The sequence below is a fragment of the Xyrauchen texanus genome, chromosome 1, assembly GCF_025860055.1.
Source record: "Xyrauchen texanus isolate HMW12.3.18 chromosome 1, RBS_HiC_50CHRs, whole genome shotgun sequence".
Taxonomy (NCBI): Eukaryota; Metazoa; Chordata; class Actinopteri; order Cypriniformes; family Catostomidae; genus Xyrauchen; species Xyrauchen texanus.
Window position 1 is genome coordinate 23,547,401 of NC_068276.1, and position 18,390 is coordinate 23,565,790.

An 18,390-nucleotide genomic window follows, 5' to 3' on the forward strand; every position below is an offset into this window, starting at 1 on the left:
CTAATACCTGCCAGTGTTTATGGTGAGCATGATTTTCCTGATAGTTTTTGGATAATTTGAAACAAAATTATTTTTTTACAATCAAAGAATAAACTACCAGACTCATAGTGATAAACTTAAATGGCGTTACAAAACTTTGAGTAGACAGATATGCTTGATGGAAACTCCCACGTTCGAGTGCACTTACCATCATATCCTTCCTGCTGAGATCAAAGATCTGACTGAGTTGGCTAGAAAAGAAAAAAGGCAAATAAAAAATTGTTGATGGCATTGACAGGTAGAGATCAGTGTGGAAAGAAAACCACATGATATAATAAAGGCCGACAAAGCAAGACCAAGGCGGAAGAGAGAGACTGTTTTGATTAAGCTCAGCAGCCATGAAAACCAACTGTGTTTGTGCTCTTATAATCCTTGTCAACTTGAAAACGAGTAAGTGTTAACTGAAAGAAATAACTAGCCTTTATATATATATAGATAGATAGATAGATTAGATATAATACTTAGTGGCATTTTGACGATGCATGCAGTTTTTAAAAGTACATATATATATGTACTTTTAAAAACTGCATGCATCGTCAAAATGCCACTAAGTATTAGTTTGAGCAGAGGATGCTAAACATTTCACAGTTTACACTTTGATAAGAAATATTTTAATGCAATGATAAATAGAGCTGTCACAGACTTGCACTATGATAAGAAATTTTCAGATTCTGATAACACAAAAATGCTCACACAAGCATTCGACACATTTTCACACGTCTGACAGCCTCACAGAAGACATTTACATTGATAGCATCCTGTATATACAGATACATGTTATAAATATCGCTGTTTGTTGAATTTTCTTTGTTTGATGTGGTTTTTGAGTGTTACAGTGTTACTTAACAAATTTGTGCTGGTCAATAGCAAATAATAAAAATGCATTAATAACATTATAAAAAATATTTTTTTCAGTTGTATTGTACTACAGTTACTTCTGTAGCATACATTATTGAAGAATATTTCTATTTTCAAAAGATTAATCAACTTACTTTTATGTTACAAAAAGACAAAAATCTATAAATAATAACGGTTCACATCTTCGTGGTTTATGTTTCTTGGCCTAATGTAAATACAGCTTGTGGTTTCATGCTTTTATAATTATTATATTTAAAAATGTATTGAGGGTAGCATTTCAATTATGGCAACCATTTTATTCTAAAATTAAAATAAAACAAATGACCTTAAGTTTTCAGACAGTCAAAGAAGGTGATGCATTATTTTGTAGGTAAATCTTACGATCACACAGATTTTTTGTGTCAGTAACAACAAAATAATTATATATATATTTTTTCCTCCATGTAACCTATTTAATGTATAAGCATTTGGCCTTTGCCTGAAGCTTTCTTTACAATATTTTCATTATTCATTATTTATTACTTTTAGCCTCAATCATTCTTCTCATCACTTTGCACTTGTCTTTCTTTTCTGTCCTTTAACAGGCAAATCAAAAAGTGATGTATCTATCAGTCACAGTGGAGATGAAGATCACCAGAATATTACCTGTGTCCTCACTGGGGAAGAGAATATCACACAGATCAACTGGGAGATGCAAAGAGGACTAAATCGTACCAAACTGGGCATGTTCCATCCGATTTTTGGAATTCACATATCATATAAAAATAAGGCAGAAGTAAAAATCCAGGCTCAAACAACTCCACATCCATTATCATCCATACTCATTAAACTAGCATCAAATGAGAGCGTGGAAATCTGTTGTGCGTTCATTACCTTTCCTTCCGGTAAACTGGAGCAGTGCATCGATTTCAGTAAGAAAGATGTAAATATTAACACGTCAATAATAAAAGGTATTGTAACACTTAAACTTGTAGACTTATATGTATTTTGCCATCTCTTTGAGACTCTTAAAATAATCACGTTAATTTATGTATTTTCTCATAGATTTTACTTATGTACAACCAGAACCGGGACTGGGATTATTTGGACGTTTGGGTGTAATGATCATTGGATCTATTCTTTCCCTTTTAATCTTGACAGTCTTATTCTATTTATGCCGAAAGAACAACTGTAAGAGGTAAATGTCACATTTCACACATATGTGCGCCAAAAAAAAGCTAAATAACTTTTATAAAATTATAGACTGAAGAGCAAAAACAAAGCAAAAGGCTGTACGGATATTCTGTTATTATTTTCCATGTATCTCAACATTTTAAACGCATTCACAAAAGCATTCAGAGAGAGAGAAATTTCATCTGAAATTGAATCTTGCAGGAGGCAGTCCTTTGAAATATGCATGTACCTGACAGACTCTCCAGCTGAGGTAAGAAATCATAAAGAAATAATAAAATAATTGAATTGTTATTAAACTTTTCTTGCATTGTAGAAAAGTGATGTTAATAATCAATCTTTTTTTCTAAACTAATAACTCTAAAACTATATAATGTATATTCCTTAAAAGAGCACATTCAGTACCATTATTTAATCGTAAATGGTAAATGTCACTCAGCACAAGGAACGTCAGTACAACAGCATTACAGCTGAGATGTTCACAGTACAACATGGAAACTTTAGAAAGTGCAGTGAATGGTCTTTTTTTTTATCTGTGCCATTTCCTTTCAATCTCAAACATACTTTATAGTAGAAAGGATTATGTTAAAAAGTGATTATCTCAGTTTCCTGTTACTTTCTAAAGAGCATGTGTGGTTGTGGTTAAAGTATAAATGTTGTTCTGCACAGCCAATTCTCACGGGCCTTGTTTGCCAAAAATGTATGCAATTATGTGAGGAAAAAATTGTAATAATAAAATTGTATATATATATATATATATATATATATATATATATATATATATATATATATATATATATATATATATATATAAATCTCTCACTTCAGACATATGCAGAGGAATCCAATGTTGCACCAACTCCTCAAAGTACTGCAAGTGGCTTTGATGCCTCCAAACTTTATGCCAAGATTAAAGAAGACCTTTTCTATGGCCGTTTGTGGAAGTCTTACCAAGGCCAACCTAATAAGTCATGGACTCAAAGTGCCATGACTGATAACGGACAAGTTTATCATCTGCTAGGACAGAGTCCTTTACAACAGAGAAATGAGGAGGGCAGCCCCTTGAGGCCAGAGACAACTACATGATTATGCCATATTTTGTATAGTAAAATGGCTAAAAGCAGACTGTACAATAATAATAAAAATATATATATTAAATGAATTTTCTAGGCTCTATTTTGTCTTCACTTTAAGATAAACACTTGTTCCTAATACTTAAAACATTGCATTCAATATGAATAAATTTCTGCTTTGCTATTTAATGGGTTCTCTAACTGGGTTCTATAATTCCTGCTTGAGGTTGTTGGTTTCCTTGTTCATTTAGGAACATAAACCCTTTGAATTTATATTGTTGCATAAGTTGTCCCTTCATTTAGGTCTGTTCGACATGTAATGCCGCGTTATAACGCGTGGTGGGGACACCATACTGTTTCAAAAAATGAGTCGCCTTCAATGGTTTCTGTTTGTATGTTGCAAATAAGAGCATACAGTATTAATTTATATAAAAAGTTTCCCCAAACGTCGTGAAAGAGAACGTCGCAAAGAATAACAATGTGCCCGCACTTCACCCCCTTGTCACATATGTTGGGAGAATTGTTGACCTAAGACGTACCAAAGACAGACAACGTGCATTCGCAGAACATCCAGCGGACATTCGGGGACCTTTGAACGTCACGCTGAATCAACGCCATTAACACCATAAAATAGATCCAAATTATTAGCTTACATTATGTTGAAACTATGTTGATTTCAGTTTGGTAAAAGTATGCTATACAATCAACACATTTTCACTTTCCATTTTAAAATCACAAATGCTTTAATGAATAAATCAGCCTATATATGTAATAATTTATCAAACACACTGCAAATGTAGTTCATTTTATTTTTGCTAAATTTTAATTTACAAATACATAAAAATATTTAGTAAATAGTACATTTACAAAACAGAGGACAGAGAAAAATAATGAATAGGCTACATTATTTCCCTTTGCAATTATCAATTATTTCTACAAGCAAGTTCTTTGCTCTTGCAATATTCAGTTTTTTATGTCCCGAGTTGTATTTACATGCATCTATTTTTAAAGAGAACATCCTAGTAGACAGCCATCCATATAAAAGCAGAGAAGTCTGGTGTGTTGTAGGTTGGACTGGAATAAACATCTGTCCAGGTTGACACAGGTTAAGGCCAACATCTGCTAGTTCGTGTCTTCAGCTGGGGCTCACAGTAAACCTGCCAAAAAAAAAAACAAAAAAAACATAACCATGCTCATTTCAAAGTATCAAATCTTATCTGGCCACAGGAGTATTCCAATAACTGTAACAACTCCTCTGATGCCTTTAATATCCCTACAATGGTTTTTGTATCCTGGGGACACAAGCATTTGAGAGGCTGGGGATATGAGCATTGAGTAAGTTGGCCAAATTTCTGTGAAAATGATTGAAAATGAGTCCCTGCAAGTACTGAGGTCACATGACTTTGTTTTAAAACTCTGGCATCAATTCACAATCTTAATTTTAAAGAAACATGGCAGCATTGTTTAAGGGTTCGTTCACCCCCAAGTGAAAATCCTCTCATTATTTACTTACCTTTAAGCCATCCCAGATATGTATGACTTTCCTTCTTTAGCAGAACTGAAATGAAGATTTTTATAAGCAGATTTCAGCTCAGTGTATCCATACAATGCATTTAAATGGGTGCCATCAGTCTGCAGGCTGTTTGATGGTCCAAAATACATATTTAGGCAGCATAAGTGTAACCCAAATGACTCCGGGTGATCAATTAACGTCTTCTGAAGCAATTCGATGGGTTTGTTAAAAATAAATCGATAATGAAATTGTTTTTTAAATAAATAAAAAAATGCTTCCTGCCAGCAGTCGACGCATCAGCGACCTAAGTGTTATGGCATTTTCCCGCGAGAAGTTGGAAGCATGCGCTTTGTATACAACAGAGGAATGAACATAATGCCATAGGTAAATTACTAATACTAAAAAGAATGATTGCTACTGCAGCATATCTATTTCTAATTAGTAATATTATCTCTAGACAGAGGTAAAAGACTAATACTAGTTGGATAAGGCAGATCAACATACCATTACCCAAATAGTAGTTTTGTTTAGTTCTATAGTTTCCTATTACACTTGACTAGAATAATATTAGCAATAAACAAGGGTCATGACTAGTGCTATCTGGACTGGTCGATCAATATTACATTGTGCCATATAGTACTTTCTTTAGCCTTTACAGTATATTACACTTAACTAAAGTGAAATGGTTAATCAGAAAGCTTAAGATCCCAGTTGATTTGGCTTTATGCTCCATCAAATGCTTGTTCTTAGTATGTATTAACCCTGATCACAGATTTGCGGTAACAGGAATTTAACGGAATCTACTAAAGCCAATAATTTCAGTACAGAATCAAGTTATTCTGTAAATATATATCGAGCCAATTACAAAATTAATCAATTCAGAAATTATCAATACAAAACATTTAATGCTTAAAGAAAATGTGTTACATTTCCTTAAATACCCAAACTAGAGAAAACATAAACATAATTTGGGAGTGGTTAGGTTTTTATATCCTGGGGTTATACTTAATCTTCTTACAGATGACACGCCTCTTCAACATTGCGTGGAAATCTGGGACAGTGCCTAAGGAGTGGCAGAACGGGGTGGTGGTTCCCCTCTTCAAAAAGGGGGATCAGAGAGTGTGTGCCAACTACAGGGGTATCACACTTCTCAGCCTCCCTGGTAAAGTTTACTCCAAGGTGCTGGAGAGGAGGGTTCGGCCGATTGTCGAACCTCGGATTGAAGAGGAACAACGCGGTTTTCGTCCTGGCCATGGAACGACGGACCAGATCTTTACTCTAGCAAGGATCCTGGAGGGGGCCTGGGAGTATGCCCATCCGGTCTACATGTGTTTTGTCGATCTGGAGAAGGCGTATGACCGGGTCCCCCGGGAGAGACTGTGGGAGGTCCTGCGGGAGTACGGGGTGGAGGGGGTCCCTTCTCAGGGCGATCCAATCCCTGTACGTCCAAAGCGAGAGCTGTGTCCGGGTCCTCGAGTTCATTCCATGTGGGGGTTGATCTCCGCCAAGGCTGCGCTTTGTCACCAATCCTGTTTGTGATATTCATGGACAGGATATCGAGGCGTAGTCGGGGTGGGGAAGGTGTGCGGTTCGGTGGGCTGGGGATCTCATCGCTGCTTTTTGCAGATGATGTTGTCTTCATGTCATCATCAGTCCGTGACCTTCAGCTCTCACTGGATCACTTGGCAGTCGAGTGTGAAGCAGCTGGGATGAGGATTAGCACCTCTAAATCTGAGGCCATGGTTCTCAGCAGGAAACCGATGGAGTGCGTACTCCAGGTAGGGAAGGAGGTATTGCCCCAAGTGAAGGAGTTCAAGTACCTCGGGGTCTTGTTCACGAGTGAGGGAACAATGGAGCGGGAGGTTGGCCGGAGAATCGGGGCAGCGGGGGCGGTATTGCGCTCGCTCTATCGCACCGTTTTCACGAAAAGAGAGCTGAGCCGAAAGGCAAAGCTCTCGATCTACCGGTCAATTTTTGTTCCTACCCTCACCTATGGTCATGAAGGCTGGGTCATGACCAAAAGAACTAGGTCACGAGTACAAGCGGCCGAAATGGGCTTCCTCATAAGGGTGGCGGGCTTCTCCCTTAGAGATAGGGTGAGGAGCTCAGTCATCCGTGAGGAGCTCGGAGTAGAGCCACTGCTCCTTTGCATCGAAAGGAGTCAGTTGAAGTGGTTTGGGCATCTGGTAAGGTTGCCCCCTGGCCGCCTCCCTAGGGAGGTGTTTCAGGCACGTCCAGCTGGGAGGAGGCCTCGGGGAAGACCCAGGATTAGGTGGAGAGATTACATCTCCACACTGGCCTGGGAACGCCTCGGGGTCCCCCAGTCAGAGCTGGTTAATGTGGCTCGGGATAGGGAAGTTTGGGGCCCACTGCCGGAGCAGCTGCCCCCGCGACCCGACTTCGGATAATCGGTTGAAGATGGATGGATGGGGTTATACTTAATCTTCTTACAGGAGGTAATTTAGATGAAAGACCCAGGAGGTAAGCGCACCCCCAAGCAGTGGCCAGAATTTCATTACATTCTTATAACTGTATTAGCAGATATTATATTGTTGTGGGGTTGATGAGACCATAGTACCAGTTACACTGAGACCTTTTAAATGATACCAAACATACATCAGAATATTATATTTTGTTACATACAGATCTTCAGTGAGTTTGAGGTGATTCTGAGCTGAAGGGTTATGAAGAAAGAGGAGGAGGGGGGAGAGAATTGGACAGATGTGGAAGAGCAACAATGAGGAGTAAATTTGCAATCTCGCTCAGTGGGGTGCCTCAGGAAGAGATGCTAATTGTGAGATAGTTCATACGTTGATTTTCTCAGAGATCGTCTTGGTTACTGATGTTACCTCTGTTCCCTGATGGAGGGAACGATACGTTGTGTCGATGTATGGACACTAGGGGTTCGCTGTTGAGAGCCCCAGTCACCTTTGCGTTGTTCAGAAAAGGCCAATGAAAATTGGTGAGTGGAATTTGCATGCCTTCTCTCCGCCCCAGACATATGGGTATAAAAGTAGATGGTGTGCACCACTCATTCAGATTTGTGCTGAGGAGCCGAGAGAGAGTCCCGGCCATGTCAGTGGTCGGTTCAGCGCCACGGCAGAAGGGACAAAATGTCTCGTTCCCTCCATCAGGGAACATAGGTTACATCAGTAACCAAGGCATTTCCTGTCTGTCACTCACTCTACATTGTGTCGATGTAGTGACAGTAGGGGTTCCTATACGAAACGCCGCAGGTCAAAAGGTACAGAGGAGCGGACACAGGCAAGCTGCTGCATGCATCGCAGCGAGCGCTCGACCACGTCATGACCTTCCAGTGAGTTAGGTAAGGCATCTCCCTGGTCCAGTTAAGGGTGGGAAGAGGCATTTACCCGAAGAGGCTACAGGCGGTGAACTTTCCTAATTTTGAATTAAGCAATTTCCCACAGAGCACCTGCTAGAATAGCACTGGGGACGTGCTCTTTGCTCTCCAGGAGGGAGAGCACTACGGAGACCACATCCTACCAGAGGGAGGTTAACATGTAGGGAATACCTCACATGGACTTACCAACGGGGAAGTTCACATATGGAATGATGCCACTGGGGAGGACCCTATCTACCGCGAGTGCATACAGCAACAGTGGCAAGCACGAAGGCAGAGCGAAGCTCTGTTGAGAGGAAACACAGGGATCACCTAAGGGGAAACCGAACAGTGGAAACAAATCATACGGGATTTCCGAGGGGGGAATCTCCATGTACGTAGCACTGAGCTGAAGTACCTGAAAAGGGGCATTCCATGAGTACTGGGCCTGGCAGCATTACTCCTCCACTGAGTTCGCCACCGAACAGTGCTTAAGAAATCGAAAAGGCATCCAGTGTTCACCAGTTGCAGGGAACTGTTGTGGACAAGATAGCGCACATTATCACCACGAAAGGGGTGATTTGGGACATGTGACATGAGGGTATGCAACCCTGGCATTTCATGTAAACCACGGTCGCTTTGTTGTCCATCCGGACCAACACGTGCTTGCCCTGAATCAATGGCCGAAGCCTCTGAAGGGCCAGCGTTACTGCCAGCAACTACAGGCAGTTGATGTGCCATTGCAGGTGTGGCCCTGTCCAGAGCCTCAATACTGCCTGCCCGTTGCACACAGCATCCCATCCCGAATTCGAGGTATCCGTCGTGACCACAACATGCCTCGAGACCTGCTCTAAGGTAACCCCTCCCAGTAGAAATGCCAGATCTTACCAAGGGCTGAAAGTATGGTGGCGTGATAGTTATGTGCTGGGTGCCGTAGCGCCATACCCACCACAGGACTCGAAAGACTCATAAGCATCTGCCGCCGAGGATGCCATATGTATTGTTTCAATGGCACCGCAATTGAGGAGACAGGGACAGACAAAAAGGGAGGACCTTGTACCTGTATGTTCGTCCCTCGAAGGCAAACCAAAGAAAGGGTCTGTGTCAAGGAAGGATCAATATGTGAAAGTACACGTCCTTCAGGTCGATAGCCTGTGGAAGGCACGTTGATCCAGAATCGGGCGCAACCCACCCCCCACTCTTGGGCACCATAAAATAAGGGCTATAAAAGCTCTTTCGCTCCCTTCAATAGAAGGGTGGTGATCTCCGCCTGAAGAGGACGCCACTGAACCTGGGCGGCCGTCTGCCGAACTGGATTGCACAGCCGAGACGAATCGTCCTGATGAGCCATCTTGACAGCTGGAAAGCGTTAACCAGGCTTACTGCCTCTGCACTGATGGCACCAGGGAAATGATTGATTTTAACACGCCCGGGGAGGGCATGACGCCCCACCGGGAAGTCCAGGGGAGGCGTGCTGCCCCGCGAGCCCACAATACAAAAATTATTATCAAGAATACGATTTTTGCCCTAGTATCAAAGGTCTTACTAGAAAAAAGAAATTATGATCCAATGTGAATTTTCTTGATTAAAAAAAATAAAAAATCGTGCCTGGTAACATGTGCATGTATATATATATATATATATGAATACAGTTACTTATATTTGGTATTTTAAATATGTAGTCCTGTTATATATATTCCATTACTCCCCATCCCTGGTGATAAGTCATGTGCAAAGTCAGTGGGCATGGCCATGAAGTTTTGGAATGTGTAGGCACAAGTGGGTTTGGCGAAATTGCACAGAGCATTGATGGGCTGGGTCAAGTGAAATTTAATTCTGAGGTTCTTCTCCAGTTATTGCACCATCTGTGTTCTACTATAGAGTGGTTTTATATATATATGGTTTTTTAACATCATACTTTGAGCTGAGAATAGAGGTGCTTCTCAAATGTCTTAGCGTAATGACCTATTTTTAGGTCTATGCTGGACTGTTTTTTTCATCACACACCCCAACACTGCATGTGTTTTCCGCACAGGGCAAAAGCCATACATATAGACTAAATGTTTACACAAAGAACGTATTTATTTGTCTGTTATTGTTATTATCAGATGATGCGTTACATGATGCCCATCTGACTTTGATTACTTTACACTAAATTGAAAATTTGCCAGTCCGAGTATCACATCCTTTGACACAGTATATGGCAAGCCATTTTGACATGTAGTCCTTAAAACTTACTATTATCTATTTTTATGTTACTAGTACTTAATTTTTAGTCACTAGTAACTATTCCATTAGATACTAGTACTTATTCATGAGGTGCTAGTACTTATTCAATAAGTACTTATACTTATTAATTAGGCACTAGTACCCATTCAGTAGATACTAGAACTTATTAATTATGTGCTAGTGCATATTCTATAGATAATAGTACTTATTCATTAGACAATAGAACTTATTTATTAGATACTAGTACTTATTTATTAGATACTAATACTTATTCGATAGGTACTAGTACTTATTCAATAGATACTAGTTCTTATAAAATAGATACTAGTACTTATTAATTTGATACTAGTACTTATTCATTAGCTACTAATAATTATTCCTTAGGTACTAGTGCTTATTTATGAGATACTATTACTTATTCATTAGATACTATTATGTATTCCAATAGTGACTAGTAACTATTCCATTGTTACTAGTAACACATTTCAAAATTTTGACATTGATTCCTATGAAGATATGTGGTTCAGATATCACCTATTCACTTCTTACTTGTAGGAATTCCAGTAGATACTAGTACTTTTTCAATAGATACTAATATTATTTATTATATACTAGTACTTATTCAATAGATACTAATGCTTATTCATTAGATATTAGGAACTATCCCATTAGATGCTAGTGCTTATTCAATGGGTACTACTTATTCAATAGATACTAGTACTTATTAATTAGATGCCAGTACTTTTTCAATAGATACTAGTACTTATTCTGAATGATACTAGTACGATTTTTATATTTACTAGTAAGATTTTTAATTCTACTCTATAGAGTCACCATTCTGACTAGTAATTTTTGCATTCGTAAATGAATATCATTAAGATTTTTCAGGCTCTTTTCTGACCGCCCGCACCTGCACACAACTCATTGGAAGTAATGTGTGCTCCCGCCTTCAACTCTAATCCCAAGAGGGAATCTAAGTCTAATCGGGAGTTCCGCGGGTATGCAGACCTCTATATATTTCAGGAAATTAGCAAATTGTGCTTAGTGCCACTTCATAACATTAACACAGTATAATTCACCCACAGTTTGTATGAATACACCACAGAAATGTAAACACTCCTGAAAACTGAAAATTGCGCTTTGAATAAGTGCCCTCATGAACATTTGATAAATTGTTGCACATGCCCATCGGACGTTGCACTGTGCCTACCGCAGTCATGAAAAAAGAGCCCTATGTGTGTAATAGAATTAATTCAACTATGTAGCACAACCATATAACACTATTATTATTATAAATATTATAATTATTATTTCTTTTAACAGGCAGCCTTTTGTAAACCTGACAAATGATTGGGAAAGTGTTTTGCTTGCACTTTTGTATGCTTTTCCAATTAAGAGTCTAGTTAATAGATTCTGTTCATCATTTACATATTTGTTTGTCTTTAAAAAGGATATTTGTCAACCTGTACTGTATAAAATTTTATACACAATTCCACAAAATCAAAATCACAGTGTTTGTGTGGTCATTGTATCTATTGTAAGCTACTTGTAACTGTGATGACATGAAAAGGGAGGTTAACTGTGGAAAATCAGCCCCTTTTTCCACGAGGGGTTTTTGTAATTGCCTTTCATGATGGAAATGCACAAGAGGAGTCGCTTCGATAAAATAGTCTGAGAAAACAGTCAACAATGTAGTGGATGTGCTGAGAGTCTATCCATCAGCAAATTATTCTTCTATCTTCAACTTGTTTCTCTCTGTCTTTCTCCATCACAATCTCTCCTGTTGCTGTTTTTCTTGCTGTTCTTTCTTAATCTTCTCTCTATATTTTGCAACAAGATTTGTCTTTCCATCCTCTCTCTATTCCTTCTCCATCCTTTTAATGCTCGTCTTTCCTTTGTCACTGGCATGTCATTACACTCATTCAGTTCCAATTCTCTCTCTAAAATGTTGTCCATCTGTTCCTCATATAAGACCCTATTACAGAGTGTCTCGTGGCAGTGTAGATCACCTTCTCTTTCTTTTTTTATGGCAAGCCAAACTTTTGATGTTCCCATTGTTACTTATCATAATTGCATTTTTACTAGTAAAAATTCTAATTACAGAGCTCTATAATACAATTTTTACTAGAAATAATTCCAATTAGAGAGCTCTCTAATTTAATTAGTATAAAGTAAAAAGTCACATTAAACATGTGCTCAATTACAGAGTTCTGTAATTGAAATAGAGAGCTCTGCAATCGGAATACTTACTAGTAAGTATGTAATTATGGCAAGCCGATTTATCTTTAAATATTCCCAGTGTTACTCAACATAATTGCATTTTTAGTAGTTTGAATTTAGTTAGAGAGTTCTATAATGTAATTTGTACTAGTAAGAATTGTAATTACAGAGCTCTACAATACAATACAATTATGGAGCTCTGCTCCATTCTCACAAGTAATAAATCAATAACAGATCTCTAACTGATTTTTCACTAGTAAAAATGTCAGTTACAGAACTCTACAATTGCATTCTTATAAGTAAAAACTTCTATTAATGAGATCCAAAGCAGAATCGGTTACACCCATTTCAATTAAAGAGCTCTGCAATTTGATTCTTACAAGAAAAAATCTATTACAGAGCTCCTTCATTCAATTTTCACTAGTAAGAATTTCAGTTACAGAGCTGTACAATTGCATTCTTACTAGTAAATACTTGTATTTATCAGATGCAAAACAGAAGCAATTACACCCATTTCCCTTTTCAAATCCCACCTAAGGTTAGGCTATTTTTCAAAATAAAGTTCATGCTTGGTGTGGTTAAATATTAGTTTAATATTTTTAACCTTATTTAGCATTTTAATTGAATCCAACAGAACAAACACAGATGAACAAGGGTGAGTATTTATTTATTATTTATTATCTTAAAGCTTTCCTTCCAAGCTGGGCAGATCTGAATGCAGAGGAGTGAGGATCATGAGCACATAGCACCCTTATGTGGCCTTAAGGCAATCTAACTGAAAACATTGCATGTTATCAAATGTTTGAAACATCCAGCAAATAATCATATTCAATGTGTACAGCCTTCTGAGTTGGTCATAATGTCACCTCAGTAAATTAGTGAAAAATGAAATGACTAATATCTAAACAGAATACTAAATTATTATTATTATTATCTTTATTATTATTTGTAATTTCTCCCCAGTTTGGTATGCCCAATGCCCAATGTTCTCTAAGTAATCGTGGTGGCATAGTGACTCCGGGTGGCTGAGGATGTGATAAAAATTTGAAGTAGTTAAGCTGCAGTCAATCTACTCTTTTGAAAAAGTAGGTAGCTACACTACAAATTACCATCAAAAAGTAGCTAGATACATTTAAGCTACTTAATGAGGTAATATTTTTTTAATGTTACTATCAAACCAGCAATATTCATAACAAAAGTTACACTAATAACATTTATTAATGAATGCATTAATTAAATACATTTAATGTGCTTAATTAAATATATTACATGTATGTAATACATTTAATGAATAGTAACATTAATACAGTTAATAATGGCCATAAAATAAAATACAACAATATAAAATAAAAACAAAAAGATCAGACGCCATTAAAAAATATATATATATATATATATATATATATATATATATATATATATATTATACTTCACACTTTTCAGTCTGGCTGTTGCCAGGTGTAGCCTACTTCCCTAAAGAATTTCAAATTTTTATGACAAACTCTCCTTGGGCCGAAATGTTTTGTTCTTGTCACATAATATTTAGTGTGGATAATATGTGAATAAAGACTCTTGTTTCTTGTTTGTTTGTTTCTCCCCTCACCTGGGTTCTTGCTCATTTTTGCCATTGACATGCAAGTCATGCTTTACAGGTCATATACAGTGGTTGCTTTACAAATATTTGTTCGCTTTGTTCAGGTCCAAAAAAAAAAAGTGGACATCCTAGATCAGGGGTTGGGAACCTATGGGTTGCGTGCCACAAGTGGCTCTTTGTTTAAAATCAAGTGGCTCGCCGGGTGTCTCACAATTCACCAACACATGATCGTTTAAAACTTTCTAGAGATCATTTTCCAACAGAAAGTGTGGGTGTAATTGCAAAGCTTGAATTCAATTACACTGTTTTGATTTCCTTTCTCCCGAATTTGTCATACAACCTTCCTCTGTTGAACAAGGTTTGAAATGAACACCCGCCAAATACAGATTTTTCATGCAGAGTATTTTGCTGATGTACCAGCCACTGTGGAAGGTAATCTGTAAGACTTCTCAGAGTGATATATTACAAGAAATTAGACACAAAGATGCGTGTTTGATGAAAGGTGATTATATTTTGAAACACAGACGAAAGAAAAGCCGCGTTAAACGTCTGATTTGATATGTGTGCACAGTGAGTTCTGCTGTTCACGAGTGCAATGCCTTCTCCAAGACATGCACATTAATAGTTCTGGGCCTCGTTTCCCAATAACTATTGATCTTAGCTGTTAAGAGCATTTTTTACAAGTGATTTAATGAACGTTTGTTATTTTTTGTGTGCACCCAGGGTGTGAAATAGCACCCACCACCCGCAAAAAGCGACGAGGCTCAATCCATTTGGCGAGCTCCTCGTCCAAATGTATTTCATGCATGAGTAATTTTGCTCATCTTTTACTTATTGTCCATAACTTCATTTGTTAAAGTCTTGGGTTACAGAAAACACGCATTATACAGTTTGACACAGATATGATTCTAACGTAAGTGACGTATTCTTTATTAGGCAATTGGCGTAACCGGAGTTTGTAATGTTTCCATTCATGTGCAGCATCCTTAAGTGCAAGTTAAAGTTATTGATGACGAACTATCTCAGTTGTATACTGTTATGTGTACAAGGTTGAATCTTGCACAAATAAAAGGTGGGGAAGATATCTGATGACTCCTACTCCCTGATCAGAGTACTGTAGTGGTTAAGACCTTAAAAAAACGGCATTCAGTGGGGCAATCCCCAACAAATGGCCGGATCTTGACTGCTTCAGAATGTCATCAGATGGCAAACCAGCATCCCTTCCCCATGCTGATACTCAAGCAAGACCATCACGCCGATGTCAGACCCCCAAGCATCTTGAGGATTACATCCTTGACTTCCATCACCAACCTGCCCTTTCCTCCAATCCTATTCAGAGGGAGCAGAGAGGAGCAGCAGCTGCAGTGTATACTAGTCAAACAGATGCAGCCTACAGCCAAAGTGGACATCAAGCTTTGCCTAGTCCGAGTCAAACAGATATATTGAGTTTGGACTCATTGACGAAACTCATGGAATCCATGAATGAGAGGGAGAAAGATGAGACAGTTGAAATGCACAATATTCTCAAGAAACTGGATCAGCTTAAGAAACGTTAGCATCGCCGAAACGAAATGATGGAACACATCAAATCATTCTTGAGAGAAGAAGAGGAAAATGAGGACAATGAACCGGTACAGGCTATGGCATCAGCGGCACAATTTTCTTCTACATCTTCAAGTTCAGTAAGCCCTCTGCACTTACCCTCACATGACACAGTGTCACATGTTGAAAAGCATGTTACTGGATGTAAATCAGGGAGACAAGTAGATAAGTCACGTAGGACAGATGTTGTTTCGGAAACAGAGTTAGAGTGTAGCGACCTTGGGTTCACTCCAATCCATCCAAATCAGTATTCCCCTATCTCCTCTGGCACAGCATCTCCCATCTTACATCTGTCACCACCACCTTTATCTGAGCCTGTTCATCTTCATTCTGCCAGATACCTGCCCCTTAACCAACGAACTGTAGTTGATGAGGCTGAACGATCATTCCAGACCTTTGAGCAGCAGGCAACAACAATCTTGCAACAACACATTCAAAAATACAGCCTGTGAATGCACCCATATCATTTAGTCATGGCCCTAGTTATCAAACATTAATGCCATCAACATTACCCTTTCAAAACTTGATTCCTGGTCCACTCCCTTCAGTGAGCTCTGCGGCAGTTGACGCTCCTCCACAGCTGCTGCCAGCCTAGACTGTAGCTCCACCGGGTGGTAGTATACCTCAGCGGACATGGTATAGTCCCCTAAACCTGAAATTCCAGACTTCACAAGTGACAGTGAAAGAGAATTTGCTAATATGAAGCTGGCACTGGACAATTTGCTTGAACCTTACCCAGAGCTAACAGAGAAGTATAAATATCATGTACTGTTGGAACGTCTTAAACTGCCTGAAGCTCAGATGATCAGGCAGTCTTGCCGGCATCACCCATATCCATATTCAGCAGCTATGCAAGCACTTCAACTACAGTATGCTACAGTGCCCACGAGGACGCAACAGTCCTTGTCGAGTGAGCCTCGGCCCGCGGGGATTCACGGCCTGAGTGTGATAAGCCAATGAAATGGCATCTACTACCCAGTGGGAAAGCCTCTGTTTGGAGACAGCGTTTCCTTTTCGCTGTCCCCAAAGCATACAAAGAGCTGCTCAGAGTGTCTAAAGCTCTGCGTGCAGTCCAAATAGGTACGCAAAGCACGTACCGGACACAGCAACGACGGGGCTGGGTCTGCCTCCTCCCGGGGCGGCACTTGAAGGTTCACTACCTGGTCTCTAAAGGGCACGTAGCCCGGTCACGGTCTTAGGATCACATGAGTGTCTGCCGGACCGAGCTCCAGGCAAGTGTCGCTGACAGAGAATGCTTGCAGGTCCCCGACCCTCTTGATGGAGGCGAGGGCAGTCTGAAGAGAGAGGGCCCTGAGTCCAACTGATTCTAGCGGCTCGAAGGGAGGTCTCTGGAGGCCCGTGAGGACAGCACCTGTGCAAGATGGCTCACTCACATGCGTACTTACGCAGCCCCATGGGCCAGCTGTGTGCCAGCGCGTCTGCCCTGAGGGGAGCCTCTGTTCGGCTATACCAGAGCGGGCAGTGTGAGGTCTCTCGGGAGGCAAGCAGGTCTACCTGGGCCTTGCAGAATCATTCCCAAATCAGCTGGACCGACTGGGGGTGAAGCCTCCACTCTCCACTGGGCAAGCGTTGTCGTGACAGCGCGTCCGCTACCACATTGAGTTTGCCGGGGATGTGAGTCACTGCTGGCTCCAAAGGAGGAGACAATGGGCGAGTCGTGACATGTGGCAGGAGCGTACGCCGCCATGGCGATTTATGTACGCTACCGCAGTGGTGCTGTCTGACCTGATTAGGACATGTTTGTCTCGAATTAACGGGAGAAACTGTCGCAGGGCAAAGAAAACAGTCAACAACTCTAGGCAATTGATATGCCAGCGCAGCGGGGCCTCTCTCCAAAGGCCCGCAGCTTCGTGCCCATTGCAAACGGCGCCCCAACCCGATTTGGAGGCATCGGTAGTGACCAGGACGCGTCAGGACACCTGCTGCAGGGGCACTCCTGCCCGTAGAAAGCAGAGGTCTGCCCAGGCTTTGAGTGCAGGCAGGGGGTGATTAGCACACGGTGCATGCCATGGCGCCATGCTCGTCTCGGGACTCAAGTCTGAAGCCAGTCAACCCCAGTGGTTTGACTGCGGCGGAGGATGTTAGATGCCCCAGGAGCCTCTGGAAGAGTTTTAGAGGGACCGTTGTGCCTGGCTTGAACTTTGCGAGGCATTTCAGCACTGACTGTGCACGCTCGTTGGTGAGACGTGTAGACATTGAGACTGAGTTTAACTCCATGCTGAGAAAGGAGATGCTCTGAACCGGAGTGAGCTTGCTCTTTTCTCGGTTGACCTGAAGCCCCAAGCGGCTGAGGTGTTTAAGCACCTGGTCTCTGTGAGCGCATAGTAACTCTCGGGAGTGGGCCAGTATGAGGCAGTCATCGAGGTAGTCACTTTCGTGAAGACGCGAGGGGACAGAGACATGCCGAAGGGGAGGACTTTGTACTGAAACGCCTGGCCGTCGAACGCGAACTGTAGGAAGGGTTGGTGTTGCGGCAGAATTGAGACGTGGAAGTACGCATCCTTCAGGTCTACCACTGCGAACCAATCTAGGTGCCGGACACATGTTAAGATACACTTTTGCGTGAGCATTTTGAATGGGAGTTTGAGCAGTGCTCGGTTGAAAAACTTGCAAGTCCAAGATTGGTCGTAACCCGCCGCCTTTCTTGGGTACAATGAAGTAAGGTCTGTAGAGACCCTTCTCCATTTTGGTTGGGGGGACAGGCCCTATCACGTCTTTGCCCAGCAATTTG

The 18,390-nt window shown here is 40.4% G+C and overlaps 1 protein-coding gene across 1 annotated transcript; it reads left to right on the plus strand.

The window, feature by feature from the left end:
* The first annotated feature begins 284 nt into the window (after positions 1–284).
* On the plus strand, positions 285–3,192 carry si:ch211-196f2.6 (immunoglobulin domain-containing protein). The gene is made up of 5 exons (XM_052118032.1): positions 285–429; positions 1,482–1,847; positions 1,942–2,074; positions 2,272–2,320; positions 2,896–3,192. The coding sequence occupies exons 1-5, from the start codon at positions 378–380 to the stop codon at positions 3,151–3,153; spliced, it is 858 nt and encodes a 285-aa protein (XP_051973992.1). The 5' UTR covers positions 285–377; the 3' UTR covers positions 3,154–3,192.
* Positions 3,193–18,390: the final 15,198 nt, after the last annotated feature.

What these genes read in the sequence shown, in the direction of transcription:
- si:ch211-196f2.6 (XM_052118032.1), top strand. Translation starts at nt 378, where the DNA reads ATGAAAACCAACTGTGTTTGTGCTCTTATAATCCTTGTCAACTTGAAA. An exon ending in TAACACGTCAATAATAAAAG is followed by an intron (nt 1,848 to 1,941) that starts GTATTGTAACAC and finishes ATTTTCTCATAG; the next exon opens with ATTTTACTTATGTACAACCA. An exon ending in CGAAAGAACAACTGTAAGAG is followed by an intron (nt 2,075 to 2,271) that starts GTAAATGTCACA and finishes TGAATCTTGCAG; the next exon opens with GAGGCAGTCCTTTGAAATAT.